Source organism: Heterocephalus glaber, unplaced genomic scaffold (genome assembly GCF_053883595.1).
Source record: "Heterocephalus glaber isolate CG9 unplaced genomic scaffold, H.glaber_assembly_v1.0 deba00000071, whole genome shotgun sequence".
Classification (NCBI taxonomy): domain Eukaryota; kingdom Metazoa; phylum Chordata; class Mammalia; order Rodentia; family Bathyergidae; genus Heterocephalus; species Heterocephalus glaber.
This window is the reverse complement of record NW_028258137.1, coordinates 17,986,200-18,010,233: the sequence shown is the minus strand read 5'-3', so window position 1 is coordinate 18,010,233 and position 24,034 is coordinate 17,986,200. Positions and strand designations below refer to the sequence as shown.

Below are 24,034 nucleotides of genomic sequence, written 5' to 3'. Positions count from 1 at the left end.
ACCTAGGTGAAGAACAGCTACAGAGCTCATGACAGCTAGGAAGCAGAGAGAAGGGAGGAGCTGAGGAGAAAGATATACTTCTGCAGGTTATGCCCCTGTTGACTCACCTTTATGCAGGCCCTACCTCCTAACAACAAGTCTGCTATGAACTCATCAGTGTACTAATCCATTGATAAGTATAGATCCCCCATGATCCAGTCCCTTCCAAAGCCTTGTCTCTAACATATGAGGCTTTTGGAGGACATTTTCATTTGATATTTTAAAAAATTTATTATTATTAATATATGTTTGTAGTGTGTAATGATTACATTCACCATGGCGAGTTGGTATATGTACATATCATATCTTAATTCTTTTTACATTGGGAGCATTCTAGACCTAAACCATACAGTGTGTGTCTTTGGGCAAGCCATATAACCTCTGTACCTCCTTTTCTTATGAGTAAAATGTAAATCGTAAGCCTTGTTAAACTTCAGTCATAGAGTTGGAATGAGAATCAAATAAGATAAGGTACTAGTAAGTACTTTGTACAACATAAGCTCTGTGCAAATGGAAAAGGTTGTGTTGAATTGTGGTTTTCTTTATACTTTATTGATTCAGCTTTGATTAGAATTGTGGTAAACTTTGAGGTTTTAAAGATATATATATGTAGATCAAAAAATAATAGTGTATGTTTAAATAAAAAAAATTATTATAGGGCCGGGGATTTAGCTCAGTGGTTCCACTGCCTGCCTTTGCAAGCACAAGGTCCTGAGTTCAATCTCCTGTACCAAAAAAAAAATTATTATAGTAAAAGACACACTGTCATTAATCACTCTCAAAATATTCCCTGTCCCTTCAGACACACTTATCCTCTGTTCTTGCCCCTTTCTGAAGTAGTTCTAAAAGTACTTTCATGAGTATTTTTACAAAGTATGATCAAAAATATAGTAAATAGGGCCGGGGATTTAGCTCAGTGGTTTTGCCACTTGCTGCGCAAGCACAAGGACCCAAGTTTGATCCCTGGTACCAAAAAAAAAAAAAAAATATATATATATATATATATATATATATATATATATATATATATGTGGTAAATGATGCTGCCTAGTGCCATCAGAAAGGCAGACTCATAAAAACATTATGGTGTGTCCTTATCCACCCTTTTCACTGGATCTAGCACTATGCAACTTCTGGCTCTTTTCCAAAGTCACAAGGACCATGAAAGGTATATTTTGAATTGATTCCAGGCATTGAAACAGCTATGACAGCACAACTGAAGATACAAAAGAGAACTTCCAAAACTGCTTCAGACAAGAACAACAGGATAGGTGTGTTCACAGTGTGTGTGTTGGGCAGGTATTTTGAGGGGGATTAATGGCAATGTGACTTGGGAAGGGGAGTTAGATTGTCTTTTTTTTTAGCAAGACATTTATTGGTACATTGTAGTTATACATAATAACAATCATCATAGGGAATTTACACCTATACACGATATATCCTGCCTCTTCTTTTTTTTCCTTCTCCTGTCCTCTCAAATCCCCCTCCCCTCTTTATATGCAAAAAATTTGTTTCTGTTTTTTTCCTTTTCCTTTTCCTTTTTTTCTTGTCCCTTCCTTCCTTTCTCCCTTCCCCCTCCTTTGTTCTCCTTCTCATTTGAACATTTTCTTCCCATTTCCCAATATCTATTATACATTTTAGTCCTTATTTCCACTTTCACTCTCTCACACCAGAGAAACAATACAGTATTTAAACATACGTGTTCTATTTATTTCACTTAAGAGTATGGTCTCAAGGTGCATCCATTTAGCTATAAATGTCTCAAGCTCATCCTTCTTTATGGCAGAGTAGTACTCCATTGTATATAAAAAACTACATCATCTTTATCCATTTGTCAGTTGATGGTCAATTGGGCTGTTTCCAAGATTTAGCTATTAAAAACTGAATGGCAATATGTCTTCAACTGTAGTAAATTTTTAAAAATTTTAAAACATTCACCATATTTTTAGAGCATACCTCTTATGTGTGTATGTTCATAAAATCTTAGTATAATCTCAAGATGTTACGACTCAGTTTTGTCTGAATTTAATTTTGTCTAAATTCTAATTTTTTGTTTAAATTTTTTGTTTTAAATTTATATCAGATCGCCTGCGAGTCTGAGAATTTTGAGGTTAGCTAACAAACATCCCGGCGGTGTTGTTTGGCTTGTGTAGCTCCCATGTCGAGGGAGGGCCAGGCATAGAGGATGAGTATCAGATAGCTCCCGCGGAGAAGGGCAAAAGGGAGGAGCATCCTTGTCCCTTTTGACCTTCACGGGAGGAGAGAGCGAGAGGATCCGGCCTTTGGGGAGTCCCCTAGGGGCGGCGGTCCTGGCCCCAGCCGAGGAGTCGGTCTGACCTAGCGCTAGGATTTTCTAGGGGGAGGGGGGTTGGGAGAGAGGTTGATCTGAGTACTCACACAGAGATTAGGGACTGGTGTGGATGCCGGGTGTCAGAAACGGCAAAGGTGAAGGACCCTGGTCGCGTGCTTGTCCAGCAGGGTCCGGGAAGGAGTCAGGGTCCGGGAAGGACGGTCGGGAGGCCACTCAACCCCAACCAGCGGGGGATTATCACGAAATCCTGATCATTGCCTTCCCGAGTTTCAGCACCAGAATGAAAGAAAATAAGCCGAAACAAGAGCACCAGAGGCAGGACTTTATTGGGGAAGGAGCTGCCGGGCTGCCTAGAACAATGGAGAGAGAGCTATAAAAATTAACCTTAATCCATAATGCCTAGTAATGGCCACCAAATGTACCAGATAGTACAAAATGTGAAGTCCTCTAACTTAAACTCTTTCAAGAAAATAATAAAGAGAATGGTCAAGGTATAATTTGTGTGGTGTGGCAAAGGCTGATTATCTGCTGTGCATTGTATTTCTCCAGTAACTAAAAGAAGCCATGTCTTCAGGAAGTAAATCATTAAAAATATGATGCACTATTAGTGCTGCCCAAATAAAGTCGAGCCCATGCCTCTGATAAAGCTCCTAATTGAGATGACTGAGACAGGGTTGTACAGATATGCAATTTCCAGGGCCTTCTTGGAGTTATTTTAAACAACAAGATCAACAAAAAGCACACAGTACAAAAGTAAAGGACTAAATATACCATAAAAAGGACATATTTTTACAATATGAGAGCTGAAATAGGAAGAGCATCACCTTGTTTGACTTCAGCTGGAAACATGTATGTAAGGTGACTCAAATTTCAAGCTACTTTTGTGCCCGTCTGTGAATGACTAAAACACAGCACAAGTATTGATTTAGGAGTTATAAATAAATTTTAATGAATAGTTGAATTTGCAAATATGCAACTGTGAATAAAATAGTAAAACTTGATTGAAATATAGTAAACTTTCATTCCCAGTACTTGGCATACTATCAGTAATTTTTTGGGAGGGGGTACCAAGGATCAAACTCGGGACCTTGCGATTATGAGACAGGCAGCAGAACCACTGAGCTAAATCCCCTTGGCATACTATAAGTAATTAAGAACTGAGCTGGGAATTTAGCTCAATGGCACCTCACCTGCCTTGCAAACACAAGGTCCTGAGTTCGATCCCTGGTACTGAAAAAAAAAAAAAGAAAGAAAGAAATGAGGTACTAAACCTCAGAGTGTCATCTTCTGAGATAATTTGGACCAAAATTGAAACATAAAGTTTCATATATGTATATTTTTTCCAGTTTTTGTTGTTGGGTTTGGGTTTTTTGCAATACTTGGAGTAAATTTATTTATTTACAATGGAACTGGGAGTTGAACCCAAGGGCCTTCACACTGAACTATATCCCCACCCCTTTTGCTTTGGTAAGTTGCACAAGTTTCCAGGGTAGGCTCAAACTTGTAATCCTCCAGCCTCAGCCTCTCAAGAGTACTGGGATTTCAAGCATGCAACACTACAAAGGCAATTCAGCATTTTAAAAATTGCAGAAATGTTAACAACGATTCAGAAGTACATAAAACACAAACATGCAGTGTAACAAATAGTTGTAAAATGAACAGCCATCATTCAGGTCAGGAGATAGACCATCAGCAGCACCTGAAAAGCCTCTAATATGCATGCTCTTTAAAGAATAGTATACATCTCTAACTTCTTTGTTCCTTTCAAGGTTATGCTTTTGCTGTGCTTACTTCAGGGCTTAGATTAGGTTGAGAATTTTGCGGTCCCATGTGTTTGTGTTTTCTTGCAGAGGTGCTCAGCACAGTCGACTTTGTTGCCCCTGATGATCGAGTCGTCTTCCGTACCTGTGCAAAAGAACAGAACAGGGTGGTCTTTCAGATGGTAAGAGACTGCAGTGTTTAGTGCTCTCCAGAGGCTTCTCATCCCCCAGGATTGCCTGACTTGTGCCCAGTGCCAGACAGCATTGGATTCCTGGCCTGCATTGGACAGTGGTATCTTTCTGAAGACTTAGCTTGAACATTTTTCAAAGATTCATTCATGAGTGCTTACTGTATTGGAGACGATTTATGGAAACCAAGCTGGTACAGTCTGTTAAATGACTCTGATCTCAGATTTAATTTACTTAATTATAAGAATGATCTGTTTGGCCTGACTTCTATATTTAGTTTTTTTTTATCCTTAGTATTGGTTATTTAGGTCATAGTGTGTGTATCTATATATATTTCCCATCCGAAGAAATTAGATTTTTCTCAAGCTGGGTATGATGGTACATGCCTATAGTCCCAGCTACTTAGGAGTCTGAGGCAGGAGGATTACTTTAGCTCATGAGTTTGAGACCAGCCTGGACAACGTAGCAATCCTATGTTGCTATGTTAAAAAAAACCAAACAAACGCTGAGGATGTAGCTGAGTAGCTGAGTGATAGAGCACTTACCTAGCATGCAGAAAGTCCTGGGTTCAATCCTCAGTACTTAAAAAAAAAAATTAGGTTTTCTTAAGAGTAGCTAAAATGTGTTAGAGTTATAAGGACTCTTTAGCTCTCCTCTCTTGGACATTACTTGGTGCTTTTTCAGAAATAGCTCCTGAATGATGTTCAGGCTTTTTTAAAAATTAGTAATAGTGGGTAGATATGTAGTAAAACACAAAATGTTAATTGTAGAAACTAAGTGGTGGTATCTGAATGTTCACTATAAAAATTTTTTTTTACAATTTTTGTATGTTTGAAAGTAACAACAGCATTGATGGCCTTGTATAAGCCCTCTAGGCTCACCTATTTCCTTGGGCAATGAGTTAGTCTTTTGGGCTGGCTGTTATGAAAAAGCTAGCCTGACTCACTTGTTGCTGTGAGTATGTGTGTGAGATACACATGGATGTGTTTGTGTATATACATGTACTTGTGTCCAGCAGTGGTTGATAAAGGCTCTTGTGTTTCCAGGGCACTTCAGATGCAGAGCGAGCCCTTGCTGTGGTCAGGCTTGTGTAAGTTTCTCCCTCCTTGGAGCCCTCTTTCTCCTGTGAGCTGTGAGGCCTTAATGTCATTAATGACCTAGGAGGTAACCCAGATTTCTTCCTCCTGGCCCATTACCTTCTGTTTTCAGGTGAAAAGTGCTGTCCTTCTATGTTTGTAGGATCTGGAGGCTGGCCCTGGACTCATATGTACCCACCCAGGATGCCCAGACGCCAGGTCCGTCTGGCAGGGGCCTGATTTTGGTGTTTATTCATTGGACACCCATTCCAGGGCTCTTCTGTGAGCCCTGGGGGTTTAACTCTTATGAAGTGTAGGTAAGACTTGTTTCCTGAGTTAACAAAGCCAGGAAAGAGTGTCATTGTTAAAGTAATAGGCTTTGGAGTTAAGGTACTCCTGGGTTAGTATTCTGGTTTTACCGCTTATGGGCTGTGTGACCTTAGGTAAGTTACTTAACTTCACAGAGAATTTAGTTCCCTTATCTATAAAATGATACCAGTAGTACTACTAACCTCTGGTATTATAAGGAAGGGTAAATCAAATAATGCATGTGAATGTGTGCAGCATGTGTTACATCATGAAAACTCAGTGTTAGCTCCTGTTATTTTTTTTTTCTTCTTTTGTTACTAGGGATCGAACTCGGTCCTTGCACTTGCACAGCAGGCTGCAAAACCACTGATCTAAATCCCCAGCCCCTAGCTCCTGTTATTAATGACAATGCCAGTAAGAAGGAACTCAGGCAGTAATTGCTGTTGATCACAGACCTAACTTTATAAAAAGCAGAGGATGAGATGAAGGTCCTTTCTGTGTCTGAGATGCACAAACCAACTGTGCAGCCTAGCAAATGAAGGCAGTCCTATACCTTCTTCTAAATGCTCTGGAATGGGCTTTTCTCCTCATGTCACTTTTCTGTATTGACAAATGGTTTTCACTAGCCCAGTGAGAACTGCAGCCCAGGGATGGCATTCAGCTTCCCTTGGTGTTTGAATTGTCTGATACAGTGTCAGTGCAGCAAAGTCCTCTGCATCCAGCTCTTTTGAGATGTATGTGCACATTATATCTTTACTCTGGAGCTATGCTCAAATGAGGCAGTTGTACATTTTAGGGACAGACTTCTTTCCTGATTTTCAGCTTCTGTCATTGAGACTTGATATGTTTCATAGACCTAGGGACACAGTGAGAGGTTCATGAATACAGACCTATTGATGCCTTTGCTCTACTTTCTTCCCTCAAGTGGAATATTTCTTCTTTTTTCTTTCATATTTTTCCAGAGAAAATGATGTAGCTGGTATTGACGTCAACATGGGCTGTCCAAAAGAATATTCCACCAAGGTAAACTAAATTCTTATATTCTTCACAAGTATACTATGGAGATTAAAGGAGGCTAACAAGGCGTGGAAGCTAAGAACAGTACCTGACTCTGGACTAGATCCTGTATGGGATGGGGAAACTGCTTAAAAGGATATCATCAGATCAATGGACAAAATTGGAATAGGGACCAGAATAGATCAGCTAAAGATACAATATCAAACTAAATTTATGAAGTTGACAACTTTTCTGTGCTTATATAAAAGAATATTTCTACTTTTAGAAAATACACACTGAAGTACTTATGGGTAGAGGACTATGATATAAGTAATTTACCCTTAAATGGGTTATGAAAAAAAATTTTAGGACTGCTGGGGATCAAACCTAGGGATTTCTTCTGTAGGCTAAGCAAACCACTCTACCATTGAGCTACACCGAGAGCTAAGAAAAATTTTATGTACCTATGTACACACACACACTACACCCATACACATACACACATGCACATAGAAAGAGGAAAAGAGTGCTGTCATAACCAAGTAATAAAACAAATGATGAAAAAACAATAGGAACACAGCTTTATCTTTTCATGAATAAAATAGAGAAATGTATTTAAGGGCCGAGGATTTAGCTCAGTGGTTCTGGTGCCTGCCTCGCAAGTGCAAGGTCCCGAATTCAATCCCTGGTACCAAAAAAAAAAAGAAGAGAAACATATTTTAAAAATGGAAGATGCTATACAGTTATCCCCATGCTTGTATCAGAACAGACCAGACTAGAATGTTACGGTAGTCCAGAGAAGGAAATAGAAGGCAACCCTTAAATTTGGGATCTTATAGGGAAATGAGGTTCTTGAGAAGGAGATTTCGGACCCTGCAAGCAGAGGGAGTGCCACAGGCATGGACCTGTTGGTCAATATAAGGTTGAGACAGAACTGTGGGGAGCTAAATTTGACTACAGTGCTGGGGAATAGAAAACAAAGGAAAAGTAGAGAACCACACGATTGGAAACCTTGGTTAAGATCAGGTCGGCTGGACTTGGACTTTAGGTATTTTTGGCCTTTTCTGGGTAGAGAAGGCATGTGATCACACTGTGCTTTAGAAATTCTTTTTTTTTTTTTTTTTTGTATAGGAATCAAACTCAGAACCTTGCACTTGCCAGGCAGGTGTGGTGCTACTGAGCTAAATCCCCAGCCCGTGCTTTAGAAATTCTAATCTGGCCAGACATGATGGCACATGCTTGTATTCCCAGTTTTCAGGAGGCTGAGGCAGGAGAATTGCCACAAGTTCAAGGCCAGCCTGGGCTATATAGTGAGTTCAAGCCCAACGTGAACTACACAGTGAGACCATCTCTAAAAAAAGAAAAGAAAGAAATACTAATCTGGAATCCATATGTTTGGTGGACTAGAATGGCAGGAGGCTAAGGTAGAAATGTAGACAATGGGAGATGAGTCCTAGATCCACAGCAGAAACCAGGGATAGACAGAGAAGCCAAACAGTTTGACAGCATTTGGCTGGCAAATGTACAGACTGGGGGTGGGAGACAGGAGATGTAATGTGGGTGTAGGGAGGAAAGACTGATAGCCAGGCAGATAATTGGTCTTAAGCTGTGATCAGAACTCCTGAAGAACATGTTTGGAGCAGATCACAAGGGCAGCCTGAGATTGCTGAGTGTGAGTCACTAGGAAGGACTCTTGGAGCAATGCTCCTGGGATCCTGATGGCAAGGTGAGTAGAAGGTCTGCAGTGTAGATACAGCAGATGTCCCCCTGAGACAGAGTCAGCTACTCTGATCTCAAGAGTTGCCCAGCCTGGGGTCTTAAGCTTTAAGTCAGGAGGCTGCAGACTACCTGTTTTCTTGAGGGAAAGGCCCTATGGATGCTTGAAAATGAAGCTGGGGACTGTGGCATGCACCTGTAATCCCAGCACTCTGGGAGTGCTGAGGCAGGAGCCAGGGCAATTGGGTTCAACCCCCAAGACTGCAAAAAAACAAAAACAGAAAAACACAGAACTCATAAAGGAATAATTTCCCTGTTACAGTGTAGAGTAAAAATAATATGAGTTATATATAGTATACTACCATTTATGTAAGGAAAATAGAGAATAAATTTACATATGTGTATTATTCACAGAATTTATTTATTTTTGCAGAAAAGACATTTATTACCAAGCTATAAATTAAGAGACAGCAGGATGGGGTTGGGGGAGATGAACAGTCATAATTTAGGCATCTGCCCTTTCTCTCTGTCCTCCTGGGCCTGGCTTCTGAGATCCTCACCCAGGCGCTACTTTGTGGATGACCTTTGACTGCAAATAGAAGGAGCCACCAGGGATTTATCATTCACCTTAAATAGGTGTTTGTACTTCTTCTGGATCCCTCTGCAATCGGCTTGGTGATGTCAAGAATCTGCTGGGCCTTCTGGAGGCTGAGGCTGGAGAGAGTGGTTGCAGCTGCAGACTGGTGTCCCGCATGTCCCTGAACCTCAGTTGCTGCCTGGCTGGCTGCAGATTCCTCCCTCAGGGCTGGAGCAAAGGCTCTACCCACCACCTGTGTACCCATCACAATGATCTGGGCCAGATAGTTGGCCGTGGCAGCCGCTCTGCCTCTCGGGTCACAGAATATATTTAGGAAGACACACAAGAAACTAGGGACATTGGTTCCCTCTGGGGAAGGAAACCTGAGTTTTTATTTGGTTTCACAATAGGTAATAAATTCCTGCTGTAATGGTGCTACTCAAAATAACAACTGGCATATATTTGATACTAGCTCATCAAAACTAGTATGCTCTAATGGTATATACCAACTGAATATCCTCTCTGTTATTGTTCAAAAACTGAAACTGAAGCCAGATTAAAAATGTACTTCCATTCCTCAAGGAGAATTCCTTACTCTTCTTAGTCTTTTTTTTTTTTTTTTTGGCAGGGTGTCACTATATATATAGGTCAGGTTGGCCTTGAATTTACTGTGTATTCCAGGCTGGCCTTGAATGGAACAATCCTCCTGCCTCAGCCTCTCTAGTGCTGGAATTGCAGGTGTGTGCCACCATGCCTGGTCTCTGGGGTTTTGTTTGTTTGTTTTCTCCCCTTCACTTCATTATTTTGTTCAGTGTTGTGGATCAAACCCAGTTCCTTACACATACTAGACAAAGACTCTACCACTGAGCTACATCCTCAACCCTTTTTTTATTTTGAGACAAGGTCTTGCTAAGTTGCCCAGGCTGGCCTCGGATTTGTAGTCTTCCTGCTTTAGCCTCTTAAGTAGCTGAGATTACAGGCATTCACCACAGAGCCTGGATAATGTATTCCTTTTTTTAAATTTTTTTTTTGGTATCGGGGATGGAACTCAGGTCCTTGCACTTGCGCAGCAGGCGCCGATGTATTCATATTTTGAAAGACAGCCCCTGCCCGCTGATTATTAAAGCAATGTATAGCATGTCTAGAACTTAAGAAATGTAGAAAATTGTTTTTAAAAGCAGGAAAATTATCGGTGAATAACACCATCATTAAGAGACAAGCACTGTTGTTATTGTTGAGATTGAAGTTGTGCAAGGACCCGAGTTCAATCCCCGATACCAAAAAAAAAAAAAAAAAAGAACACCGAGATTGAAGTGGCTTGAACTGGTGGTTTCCATTTGTTGAGGCTTTTGTTAGTTTGGCATGAAGCTGGGTCTTTAGGAGTGGGACATTGTTGCTGGCAGAGAAAGACCTTTACAGGGTTTGTGCCTCTGAGAGACTTTGCTGGTGACAGTGGTAGTAAAAGGTGTGTTTAATCTCATTGTAAAAGGAGATGTCTTTAAGGGCATTGGAGGTAGTGGGGTTTAGTTTATTAAGACACTTGAGTATGGCATGGTAAGTCCTGAAAAAAAATTTTGTAGAACCTACTTCCAGATAGACCCTCAGGTTTTTCCGGGGGGTCAGAGTGATGACTCTTAGCATTTATCTAATTCTGATCCCTGATTATGTGGCCATGGATGCTGCTACATTCCTGTTTGGTTAGGAGAAGTGCTAGTTGCCACTGAACCTTGGCTACCAGTTTGCCATACCATGTTGCCACACTACAGAAAGGGGTCCTCCTTCCCCAGCTGTAAGACACCTTCTGTGTGCTTCTCTTTAGGGAGGAATGGGAGCGGCTCTGTTGTCAGACCCTGACAAGATCGAGAAGGTAAGTCCTGCTTGGGTGAAAGCAGAGTCCTCAAGCATGGCCATGAACTAGAGGTGCCCGGAATGCTTTCCTCCCTCTATTCCAGAATTCACTGAAGTCCATCTAGCCTCTCCACTTGGGGTTTACAAAAGTTGGGTAAAGCTTCTCTGTGATTTTTGATATGCAGCTAGGCCTAAGCCAGCCTGTATCAGGCTTTCATAAAAGCCTGGATTTAGATGGGCTGGGGATTTAGTTCAGTGGTTTTGCTGCCTGCTGCCCAAGCCCAAGGACCCGAGTTTGATCCCCAGTACCAAAAAAAGCCTGGAGTTAGAGACTTGTCAGCTGAGCAAGAGGGCTTGAGGACTTGGCTAGAGCCTCCTCTCTACTGACTCTCCCTTCTAGAAGATCATGAGAGCAAAGGCCAGCCCACCTTGTGTTTATGTATGTAGAGGTGGGTGGTCTTCTCCTAAGGAGCTGGATGTGGAGCAATGGGGGGGGGGGTTTCCCTATATACTCAAACAGTCTACCACAACCCTTTGAGAGCAAGCCAGGCCAGGATCAGAAGCAAACTGAACTTAATCTTCATTTGTCCCATCCCTTGCTGATATTATAGATAGGCTTAATAAGGCCCTGACCTTGCTACCCAGTTCTGTGGGCTGCCAGAGCATATGAGGGGTTACATTTCTACCATACCATACACACTTTTACTTTCCTTTTCCAGTCTGCCAGTTCTTAGCTTGTTGCCCTTCTTTGTTCTTTTGTTTTCCTTTCCATTCTTTTTCTTTTTTTTTTTTGTTACCGTGGATCGAACTTAGGACCTTGCACTTGCGAGGCAGGTGGCAGAACCACTGAGCTAAATCCCAGCCCTTCCTTTCCATTTTTCATCCTCACTTCCCTGTCTGGACTTTGAACCTCAAAATGTTACCCTCAGGCTAGAGTGACTTGGTTCTCAGTACCAGTAAGAGGTCCCATGGCTTGCACTGGCTGTTATAGTTCAACTCTGTATATTTTTCCAATCTGGCTGTCTCTGGGAGAGTGTGTGTTGGCTGTGTACCTGCTTATTTTTTCCCCTATATGTAGCCACAGATAAAACTCCCTATAATCTGCCTATAATATATTCTTACCATTTGTAGGGTAGAGGAGTTTCCTTTTCTAAGTATGTTGCACCATGTTTCATTTTGTTTCCAAAACATTCTTTGAAGTAGAGAAGAAATTTGTTATCTCTCTCTCTTTTTTCTTTTGAGATAGTGTTTCATTATGTTATCCAAACTGGTATCAAACTCATGGGTTTAAGGGAGCCTCCCAAATATGGACCACTATGTCTGGCTGTTATCCTTTTGATCAAGACTAATAAATGAAAGCACTTAGAGATAAAAATAATTTGCACAAGATCAAGTTGCAAATAACTGGCAGGCCAAGCCAGCTTCAGACCCATAGTCTTGTGACTCCTAACCCAGCATCAGTTCCCCTTCTCAATGACATCTTAAAGGTCCTGGGATTAAGTTCCCAGACACAGTTCACTAGGCACTTGGACTTCCAGTTAGACAACCCCGTGCAGCATGGAGTGGAAGTCAGAATGGTCACCATGTGTAAGAGAGTGTCCCCCAGGAGAGCGGTTCCAATTCACAACATGAGCACATAGACATTTCCAGTATCCTCTGGCCTAATGCTATTGGCTCTGTCATCTCCATCGCTCTTTGAATTGTAAGACCACTGTCCTTACCAAAGGCTCCAAGGAGCTGACTATAGTGAAGCACACCCAGGGATCCCAGCAGTGCCTCCAGAATGTAAGACCAAGGGCCTTACCAAATGCTCCAAGGAGCTGACTGCAGCGAAGAACACCTGGGAAGGAACACACCGGACAAGTTGGAAAGTGAAACAGACCTCAGTCTGGCCAGACGGCACTCCCAAAGCAAAGTAGCTTAGAGAGGCAATCAGCCCAGAGTCCAAGGCTCTTTTTATAGGGGGTTTCAGGGAAGTTAACAGGCGAAATTTACAGAAGAGGGAAAAAAGGTTAGTGGTCTTACATTTGCATGTTAATTACCCTGACATGTACTGATGGTCAGCAGATGTTTTGTAGATTGTTCTATAGATAGCGGTGTCCTGAACATCAGTTTTTGAACAAAGAGTTGAATAATTATGGCTGATACAGATCTTTATCTATTTACTCACATTCAATCACGTTGGGGCTAGGGGAGTTTTATGATTACAGAGTTATGCAGTCCCACAGAATGATGTATGATCATCTGTGAAGTAGCAAAGATGCACAGAAACTTAGAAACTCAGAAACTTAGTTCATTCTACTACTTATCTGGTGGGGCTGTCACATGGGCCAGCTCGGACTAGTAAATGGGTTTCACATCCTGGAGGGGAGGTTGCAGGGTTTCAGGCTTTCACAGCAAAGCCAGATGTGACTTGGGCAAAGAGGACTGGTTTCAGTTCAGGCCTAAACTGTGCTCACAAACTGAATAACTCAGCAGGAGCTTTGTGGGTTCTCTAGACTTAGTGTTTTAGATTTCTCTGGGTCTATCATAAGAGTATTTCAGGGCTATCTACAGAAATTTTCTGACAATTGTGTGGGATCATGAAAAACTTTTGAAATATATAGTGATGATGGTTGCATGACATTGTGAATGTCATGTCACTGAATTATCCACTTAAAAATGTCTAGGTGGTACACTGTGCAGATAGCAATAATCCCAGCCACTCAGGAGGCTAAGCTGGGGATTTAGCTCAGTGGTTCTGGCGCCTGCCTCTCAAGTGCAAGGTCCTGAGTTCGATCCCTGGTACCAAAAAACAACAACAACAGCAACAAAAAAGATCGTCACAAGCACAAGGTCCCAGGTTCGATCCCTAGTACCAAAAAAAAAAAAGAGGCTAAGGCAAGTGGATCAGTCTGGGTGACTTGCTATGATCCTGTCTCAAAATAAAAAACTAAAAAGGGCTGGCAATGTAGTTCAATGATAGGTTACTTGCCTAGCACACAAAAGCCCTATGTTTGATCCCTAGCACCACCCCCATCCTCTTTTTTTAAATTTTAAATTTTGAAACAGGTTCTCACTAAGTTACTAAGTTGCTCATCTTAGACTCAGATTTGCAGTCCTCCTGCCACAGCCTCCCAGAGTGCTAAGATTACAGGTGTGAGCCACCATGTCCAGCAAGAAAAAAAGTTTAAGATGGGGCCATCTAGGAATGCGAATGTGACTTAAGGATGTCTTTGGTGAAGATTTTGAAAATTTGATCTTCACAAGTTGCTTGGATCATTTAAAATTCCCAGGGGTCTGACCAGTACCAAAATACTGTCATTGCCTTTGGACATTCTATAAATATACATTTAAGACAAGAAAAGTTCAAGATGGAAAATTTTATGCCGTATTTTACTTTTATCTCTGTGGTTTCATTTATTAGTCTGATCAAAAAGATAACAGCCAGACATGGTGGCACATGCTTAGGAATCTAAGTTAGGAGGAAGGCTTGCTTAAACCCATGAATTTGAGATCAGCTTGTGCACAGCCCCCATATATATATCTTTTATTCTAGCTTTTGAAAAAAGTGGGGGGACACTTGAGAATTTTCTATAATCTTGGAGTAGAAAATGTTGGAGAGGGGAGTATCAGGTTTTTTTCTTTTTTTCTTTTTTTGAGATAGGGTCTTGCCACTGTGTCTAGCTTTGAACTCACTGTGTAGCACAGGCTGGCCTCGAACTCTCAGTGATTCTCTTGCCTCAGCCTCCCAAGTGCTAGGATCACAAGCATGCACCACCATGCCTGGCTGGGAGTATCAGCCTTTTTAAAAAGTTTCCACCAGGTAATGCTAGTGTACCTGCCCTGGATTAAAAACCTCAGTTTTAGATTCCAGCTCAGTAATATCATCTCTCACTCCCAGCTAAGCTTTTGTGTACCCTCTGGCTGTCTAGGGTATCCACAGTTCTTGGGCCATGGCTACCAGTTGGCAAGGACAGAAATTGAACTCAGGTCTCACTGAGTCCCACACTTTGCCTCTCCATCCTCCTACCTGTCCCCTCTACAACAACCAGGGGAGATAGGATTCTGCTTTTCCCAGAAGGACAGTGGATCTGGTGAGGCAACCCTGCCTCTGGGCAGATGTGCTGTTCCCTTGCTCAGGTATGTGCTCATCTCTGATCCTTTTCCCCTAGAGACTTTCACAGGGACATATGGTGCAACTTAGATCTGTAGAGTTAGGTATCCAGAAGAGCTTTGTGCTAGAGCCCTATCTCCTCAGCATGGCCCTCACAAGTGGCTGGGGGCTTTTGGTTACCCAATTTCATTGCTGGTCCTTAGTATGACATGAAGTGGACAGAAGTCCTGATGAAATATACCAAAGAGAAATCCCACCAGACAGAATATTGGGTCAGATCAGCTGGCATATCTTAAATCACCAAATATTAGTGGAGTTCAAATGAGGACTTGCAAGGAAAGCTTTGAGATATGTTGCTGTGAGCCTGAAGAATAGACAAGAGTTGTGGGTTTTTGTTTTTTGTTTTTGAACGTCCTGGAGATCAAATTCAGGGTCTGCACACTGAGCTACATCCTGGCCCTTTTAATTTTAACTTAATTTAATTTTTATGTTGAGACAGGGTCTCACTAAGTTGCTGAGTTGCCCAGGTTGTGTACTTAAACTGGTGATTCTCCTACCTCAGCCTCCCAGAGTGCTGAGATTCCAGACATGTGCCACCATGCCAGCTGAGAGAATTTCTGTCGTATATCCTGAAGGACCTGGCAGTTCCTCCTTAAAGGTTAAGTCTTCCTTTAAGGCTTGTTAAGTTGACCATAGGACCTCAGGCCGAGTCTACTTCTTGAGGCAGACTGGAGACCAGTTGTGCATGGTGGAGAAAGCTCTGTCTTGCTCATGAACTATCCTCCTGTACCCAAGAGAAAAGTCTCCTCTCTTGGTTCTGGCAACTGGCTCTCTGCTGTTCCTGCCTGTCTAGACTCAAGATTGGCAACAGTTGCCTGGGTATCCCCTTTGGTCTGCTGGACAGAGGTCCAGTTCTTAGAAGAGGGCTCTTGAGATCACCTTGCCTGGCCTGAAGTTTTTTGTTTTTCTTTTTTGGTACCGGGGATCGAACTCGGGTCCTTGCGCTTGTGCAGCAGGCAGCGAAACCACTGAGCTAAATCCCTGGCCCATGGCCTGAAGTTTTTGATGTGAGAAAATGATGGCAATGGCATAAGCATTCAGTGTCATCTACCCCACCCCTCTTTCATAGTACTGAAACTGAACCCAGGCATGCTCTACCACTGAGATACATCCCCAGGCCTTCTTATTTTAGTTATTTATTGTGAGGCAGGATCTCACTAAGTTATGCAGACTGGTCTCAAACTTGTTTTTTTTTTTTTTGCTTAAATTCTTTTATTGGTACATTTTAGGTATACAATACGTTTACATTTATCATTGGGTGTTTGTACCTGTACATGATATATCTTGGTTCTTACTTTTTCCCCCATTACCTGTGCGCCCTTCACCCCCTCCACCCTTCCCTATTTACATAGACTTTATTTCCATTTTTTCCTTTTCTTATAATTTTTCCTTTCCTTTCCCCTTCCGCTCCCACTTCCTCTACCCCTTTGGACCTTTTCTTCCTATTTCAAATTATCATTTATTCTCTTTAATCTTTTTAATCCTTATTTACACTTTCATTTCTCACACACCAGAGACACTATTTTGTATTTGCACATGTGTGTCCTATTTATTTCACTGAAGAGTATGGCCTCAATATGCATCCATTTAGCTATAAATGTCTCCAGTTTCTCATTCTTTATGGCTGAGTAGTACTCCATTTTATTAAAAAACCACATCTTTTTTTTTTGTACTGGGGATCAAACTCAGGTCCTTGCGCTTGCACAGCAGGCGGCGAAACCACTGAGCTAAATCCCTGGCCCAAAACCACATCTTCTTTATCCAGTTTCCAGCTGATGGGCACTTAGGCTGTTTCCAACCTTTCGCTATTATAAACTGTGCCGCTATAGACATGGGTGCACATATATTGCTGTGGTATGATTCTTTTAATTCTTTTGGGAAGATCCCCAGCAGGGGAATAGCTGGGTGGCCTCAAACTTTTGATCCTCTTGCCTCAGCCTCCCAAATAACTGGAATAACAGGTGTGTGCCAATATGCCTTGCTTACATCTCTCTTGATCTCTTATTCTTTTTTAATTTTTTTTCATTAAGTTTATTGGTACATTTTAGGAATACAATACAGTTTTGTTCATCATTGGGATCTTGTACTTTTACATGATGTATCTCGGTTCTTATTTTTTCCCCATTCCCCTGCCCTCCCTTCACCCACTCCACTCTTCCCTATTTACAAACACTTTGTTTCCATTTTTTCCTTTTCTCATTTTTTCTTTTGGATGCTGTGTTTTCTAATGAACCCTCTGTCTAAAAGAAAATGTAAGTTTCACTAAACCTGCCCTTTGAGCCTGGCAAGGTGGTACACACCTGTAATCACAGCACTAAGGCTGAGGCAAGAATATCACCATGAGTTCAAGGCTAGCCTGAACTATGTGGCAAGACTCTCTCCAAAACAAAACAACCTGCCCTTTGGACTTCTAAACAAAGACTACCAGTGGTTTTGAGGATAATTTTTCTTGTTTTTTTGTTTTCAAAATCCAGTGTACAAGTAAAACTTGAGATTTTATTTTGTACATTCATTCAAAATGGAGTTTTATAACCTTATGCTAAGATTTCTGCTTTGCCTACTATAAGGCTGGAAGTCCATCAAGTAGCTCTCTCCTGGGAAATCTGTTAGGATCTTGGGATAGCTGTTTTCCAAGTTTTCTCCTGGCTTGCATAAAAGAAATGTCAGACACTCTCTGGATTTGATTCAGATGATGAAAGTAAGTCTTCTGTGCTCTCAGTAGACAAATCAGTGGATAGAAGCCAGGGATGTAGACAAGCATCCTTCAATGCACAAGTTAATCCCCCTAGCAAAGAATTATCTTGCCCAAAATGTTAGTAGTCCCAGCTCAGAAGTGGTGGCAGAGACCATTTAAGCGCTCCTGGGGTGGGGGGTGGGGGCATCCTCCATTGGCCTTGATCTCTTATTCTTCTGCAGCCTGATCTTACTACCTACCTCCCTAACACTTTCCTGTATGACTTCTTGATCTTTCTTTGAAATCTTTTTCAATTACTATGGAATAAGCACTTTTTAATTTGTTGAAAAAAAATTGGGAGGGCAGTAGTGGGGATTGAATCCAGGGCTTTGTGCATGTTAGGCAAGTACTCTACCATGAAACTACATCCCCAACCCTTTTTTATTTTATTTTGAGATAGGGTCTCACTGTTGCCCAGGTTGGCCTCAAACTTGCAGTCCTTTTGCATTAGTCTCTCATGTAGCTGGGACTATAGTGTAGGCATGTGTCACCATGCCCTGCCAAACGTGTTGTCTTTTCCTTTATCAGTATCACTCCTGTGATTTGACTTCCCTGTAGGGAGGGGTACATGAGTACAGGGCTCAGGCTGTGAAAGGCCTTCCTGCTACCTCACTCTAGACCCTAGGACAGCACTCAGGGAACATTCCCTTTCTTTCACCTAGGAATGAGGCTATTGGTCATGTCAGTCTTAATCAGGGGTAGGCCTCAGAATCTCACTGAAGATGGAGTGTGATGGGCAGAGCTTTTTTGAAATACTCATTTCTAACCCCAACCCCTACAGACTCATTTAGGAAATAATAGGGTAGAATCTAAGAGTTTGTGTTTCTTAACCTTTCCAGGTAACTCTGTGTGCTCTAGCAAAGGATCGCTGTTTTCCCCACAGGAATACATGCAGATCTATTCACCTATTCTTTCAGTTGTGTGTATGTATGAGAGAGAGATCTGTCTGTCTATCCCTATCTATCTATCTATCTATCTATCTATCTATCTATCTATCTATATCTATCCCCCTGGGTGGCAGGCAGGGAATCACTGGTGCTGGGTCTCCAGCATAGAACAGAGGCAGACTCCCCGCCTCATGGAGTGTACACATATTTGCATGTACCAGATACCCATATGTACTCATGCATGCACAAATTGACCATGCCACTGGACTGCACAGGTCTGTAGCAGAGTTAATTAGTACAATTGGTGTAGTAGTTTGTTTCAGAACAGGTAGGTGCTCCTGTGTGCTCCTCTTTACAGATCCTCGGCACGCTTGTCAGAGGGACACGCAGACCTGTGACCTGCAAGATTCGCATCCTGCCATCAGTAAGGATGGGGTGTTACATTTAAAGGTCCATTCTCTCAGGTGATGTTACACTTGGGGGTGTAATTCATAAAGTGCTGAATTAGGTTTGAGGGGGTGAAGCTGAGCCCACCTTAGGAAGCCAGCAGCTGCTCCCTTGGGACCTCAGTAACCACACTGTAAATCTTCTTCCTCAGCTAGAAGATACCCTGAGCCTTGTAAAGCGGATAGAGAGGACTGGCGTTGCTGCTATTGCAGTTCATGGGAGGTGAGTGATCACTTTTCTAGAGATTGACTAGAGAGGGATTCCTCAGTCATCTTGATCTTCACCGTACCCCAGACAACAACCAGTTTCTCTCCCATGTATTTAGCTTACTTGTACATTGCTAGTTCTTTGACATCCTGTGACTCAAAGGGATACTGGATGGGCCTGTATTTTCTGTGTCATTCATTGAGTACTTACTGTGCTTTATTTTTTAATTTTTTGGTGTTTTATTTTGTTCTGAGACAGTGTCTTACTGTGTAGTTTAGACTGGCCTTGAACTCATTGTGTAGCTCAGGCTGCCCTTGAACTTACAGCAATCTTCTTGCCTCAGCCTCCTGAGTGCTAGTATTACAGGCATGTGTGACCACTCCTGGCTTGCTCTGAACTTTAGAGACACAAGAGGAAGGAGAAATGCCCTATGCACAGGATGTGGATGTGGTAGAGATGGAGTGATTTGCTGAAAATCATATCAGGCAGCCAAGAAGTGGTGGAATTAGAAATTTGGCCCTGAATTTCATTTTCTTTCCACTTTATTGAGCAATGGCTTCTTCCTTGAATAACCCCAGGCAGATGGCTATCCTTTTAAAGGCACTGCTCTTTTGCCTGCTCTTGTTGGACTACCATTGGTTCCAGTAACTTCTTTAAACAGTCCTTGTGTCTGTAGCTAATGTGCTGTCTGCAGAGAGCTGAGGTATTTCTGAAGGCTGCCCTTGGTATCCCAGTCAAATCTGCTCCCTGTGCCCAAGATGTCCTTTGGTACAGAATCCTGGTCAGTATACTTCAGCAGGTAACTTTGCTTCTCTGAGCAATGTTCCTTTTGGGCTGAGGGGTCGTATAGGAGCAGCCCAGTTTGCTGATTGTTTGTCACAGCATTTTCAGAGGACATCCAGAATTCCAATGTAGAAAACAGAAAAATGGGCTTCTCAAGTTAAAGCCAAGAGAGGAAGGTAGAGCCATACATTTATGCATGTATTCTTCCTGAGGCAGCAGGCTTTGGACTCCCAACTGTCTGGTTTCAAATCCCAGCTTTTGTAGTCTCTTAGCTGTGTGCTCTCAGGCGAGTCAACCTCTCTGCGTACCACTTTCCTCATTGGGAAATTAAGATACTATGCAACGGTTGTTGTGAAGCTTGTATAAAACTGTGAATAAAAGCCTTAACACACTCCCTGACATATAGTATTTTCTTAATAAAGGAAGCTGTTACTTTTGTCAGAAGGTGAAAGCACTGGGAAGTCAGGTTTGGGTGAGTGTAATGTAGGACTTTCTGCCTATTAGAGCTGTTGAGAATAGGTTAAAACTGACTGCTGGGAATGTAGGAAGGGTAGACGTAGAGCTGGGTTGGCAGGGCCTTCTGAAGAGTTGAGGAATGTTGCAGAGGGAACACACTCAGATGAGACCTGTCAGTCCCTTTCCTGCTTGTCTCTGAGCACAGCTAGGCTGAGGCCTCACCTCAATGTCCCTAAGACTTGCTCTGTCATGCACAAGAGCTTCTTGCAGTTGACCTTGGAGGGGCCCCAGGTTGTGTCCTGCCCCCCCGTGGCTTGTTGTCTGTCACCTGCCCTGGCTGCTCTGGGAGTGGGGCCTAACCTGTGTCAAGTGCTTCCCTTCAGGATCAGCTGTGCAACTTGGCCTCAGCATAAGCAGCTGTGTGGGAGTGGCCAGTCTGAGCAGTGGCAGCTGTTCCCAGTCCCTTGGGGAGGGCAGGACTGTGACAGCAGGGGCAGCATTCTATTGGCAATGTCTGTCATCTCTGGCAGAGGGAGGGGGATGCCAAGGAAAAGCTACATGACCTTGACAGCCAGGCCACCATACTGGCCCCCTACAGCATGGCTCACCTGCAGGCCTCTGAGAACTAGACTTCCTTCTCAGCATAAGCCTGTGCTGCCCCTGCCCCTCACAACAAAGTTCTTCCCCAGAGGTCAGAGAGGCCATGCCCTGCAATTTGACCCTGCTGGCCATATGGCTGCCTGAGGTTCAATAGGGACGCCTGTAAGGTTTGGCTAAGGTAATCTTTTGTGAACAGTGACATGGCCTTCGGGACTCAGCTCTCAGCCCCATCTCTTTTCTTCATCACCAAGGAAGCATGAGGAGCGGCCTCAGCACCCTGTCCACTGTGAAGTCATCAAAGCCATTGCTGGAACCCTGTCCATTCCTGTCATAGCCAAGTGAGTGTCACTTCCTCCTCCTTTACTTTTTTATGCTCCATCTCATTCAGAAAGGACTTGAGCTAGCATACAAAAAATGGAATGAGGGGCCCAGGATTTAGCTCAGTGGTGTTGGTTGCCATCTGCCTCGAAAGCACAAGGGCCTGAGTTCAATCCCTGGTACAAAAAAAAAAAAAAAAGGAATGAGAGAGCATTTAAAAATGACCAAATGACCATAACGGAAGTTGGGAATGAGGCTGAAAAGTGCCTATCCTACATATCAGGTTGCTTCACCTCTGGTGGGTAGGTATGGAGGGGCATCTTGGAACACTCTGATGGATGGGCTGGGGTGAGATTATTTAAGGCAGAGAGAGCAAGAAGGTGGCCACTGAAGCAGGCCCACAACAAGGTGATGTCACATCCATAGTGCTGTGGCTCAGGGAACATAGGCAGGTCATAGAAACCCAGACGAGCAGCAGGCATGGTGGTGCATGCTTGCAATCCCAGCACTCAGGAGGCTGAGGTAGGAGGATTATTGCAAGTTCGAGGCCATGCTAGGCTATATAGTGAGTTCAATGCCAGCCTGCACTACATAGTGAGACCCTGTCTCAAAAAAAACAAGACGAATAGACAAAGGAAAAAGAAACCCAGACAAGCATTTTGCACAGCTGTGGATCTGCAAGTGTGAGATACTGATGAACAGCTCAAGGCTACTCCATGTCCAACTCAGAGCCTCAGAGCCTAGAAGGCCTGGCACAGGGAAGCTCTGACAAAACATGCATGACTGGTGAGAGGGAGGAGTTAAGGATAGAGGTGGTAGCCAAGGCCCTGGATCCTCCAGGCAAGCAGTTTTAGAGGTGGTTTGAAGGGGCAGGGCTACTCAAGACCCTGGAGCCTGTTGCTCTGCTGTCACCTGAGAGAGCACCCCCCCCCCCCGCCCCGCAACATGGCTCTCTCTTAGCTGAGGCTGCCACCTGACTCCTAATAAAATAGATGAGGACAGAGCAGTTTCTGTAAAGGTCCTTAGAGCAGCAAGTTGCAGGGAGAGGAATTATGACCAAACTGGGCCTTCTTCCTTCCCCTCATCATTAACAGTGTGTCCTCTTCCCCTTCTTTAGAGATTTGACTCAGTCCTTAGACAGCATATGGGTGACTCCTGAGCATGGGGGTTTTCTGTGGCCCCAATACCCTAGTTTTAGGCCCACATCTTCAGAAGTAGCTTTGACCACTGTTTCAGATATGAGAGAAGGGAAGTAAAATTTCTGGAGTACCTATTAAGTTCCAGGCATGTCTCAGGCTATTTTTCATATATTATCTCACTTAGTGCTCTTAGCTTCATAATGAGGAATGCATTATAATCTCCACTTTGTTGAAGCTCTGATAGCCAAAGGGATTTGACCAAAGCTACCCTGTTTGTAGGTTCTGTGATGGGAGCTCCCCTAACCCTCCTGTTACTTTTCAGTGGAGGATCTCATGACCACATACAGCAGCATTTGGACATAGAGAACTTCCGACAAGCCACAGGTGCCTCTTCAGTGATGGTGGCCCGAGCTGCCATGTGGAACCCATCTATCTTTCTCAAGGATGGGCTGCGTCCCCTGGAAGAGGTCATGCAGAAGTATATCAGATATGTACGTCTCTGCACTTTTTCAAAACCAGCATTTCTCCCTATCTGCTATGCTCCTACAGAGAGTACTTTTTGGGGCCTCTAACTGCCAGCAGCCCCTTTTGTTGCTCTCCTTTTCTTGCTTGTTTGTTTGTTTGTTTGTTTTTTGAGACAGGGTCTTGCTATGTAGTTCAGGCTGGCTTTGAACTCAATATGTAGCCCAGGCAGGCCTCAAACTTGCAGTGATCCTCCTGCCTCAGCCTCTTGAGTGTTGGGATTACAGGTCTGCACCACCATGCCCACCTCTGCTTTTCTTTTGAGCTCTTGTAGTATAGGATTGGATCTCCCCAGCTGCTATGTGAAGAGAGAACACTGGGTCATGTGCCCCTGCCATCACCTACTTCTAAAGCTTCCAGAAGGTGGAGGTGACAGGAAGGACTTTCTGGATCCAGGGTGCTGCTGAGGCCCCAAACACATGATATTGTTCTCTTTCTCTGTCCCAACCCAGTGTACACACATGCCTGCACATGGACAATGAGGTTCTGTGTCACTGAAGACAGGCATGCTTCTGGGTTGGCACAGGTGCAGACACAGCCAGGAGGAGCCATTGTAGTTGTTGTTGGGGACAGATTATCTCCATAGAGACATCTCACCTGATTTACCTCATCTGTCAAAATCACTTATAAACCATTACCACCACTACCACCACCACTACCCTGCCCCATGCTGGGGTCTGAACCTAAGGGCTCAGGCATGCTAGGCAAGTACTACAGCTGCATCCTCAGCGCTCACTTGTCTACTGCTAGCTGAACATGGTGGTGCACAATAATCCCAGCACTGGGGAGGCTGAAGCAAAAGGATTGCTGCAAGTTTGAAGACAGCCTGGGCTACACAGTGAGTTCAAGTCCAGCGTGAACTACATAGTGAGACCCTGTCTAAACTCCTTTCTCCCGTCCCTTCAAAATATACTTTTCTATTGCTGATTCCCAGAATGTTTTCCTCTGAGTTAGGAAATAACTT

The 24,034-nt window shown here is 43.2% G+C and overlaps 2 protein-coding genes across 15 annotated transcripts in view; one reads left to right on the top strand and one right to left on the bottom strand.

Annotated features, from left to right (window-relative positions):
- Nucleotides 1-24,034, top strand: part of Dus2 (dihydrouridine synthase 2) — a 53,967-nt gene that overhangs the window by 23,364 nt on the left and 6,569 nt on the right. For 9 of the 14 annotated variants that reach the window (XM_087214659.1, XM_087214690.1, XM_087214707.1 and 6 more), the window contains 9 exons: nt 1,230-1,310; nt 4,201-4,292; nt 5,346-5,389; nt 6,647-6,707; nt 10,793-10,840; nt 18,957-19,022; nt 19,197-19,267; nt 21,343-21,429; nt 22,871-23,039. In XM_087214659.1, coding sequence (XP_087070785.1) covers nt 1,230-1,310; nt 4,201-4,292; nt 5,346-5,389; nt 6,647-6,707; nt 10,793-10,840; nt 18,957-19,022; nt 19,197-19,267; nt 21,343-21,429; nt 22,871-23,039 — 719 coding nt within the window. The remainder of the gene's footprint in view (nt 1-1,229; nt 1,311-4,200; nt 4,293-5,345; nt 5,390-6,646; nt 6,708-10,792; nt 10,841-18,956; nt 19,023-19,196; nt 19,268-21,342; nt 21,430-22,870; nt 23,040-24,034) is intronic. The other 5 variants (XM_021256816.2, XM_021256817.2, XM_004842988.3 and 2 more) reach the window with 2 other exon arrangements.
- On the bottom strand, nt 8,782-10,724 carry Pam16 (presequence translocase associated motor 16). Its single transcript, XM_087189376.1, is given in 5 exon segments — nt 8,782-8,973; nt 8,975-9,008; nt 9,011-9,055; nt 9,058-9,282; nt 10,709-10,724. Coding segments are annotated over 5 exon segments (399 nt in total). The 3' UTR covers nt 8,782-8,894.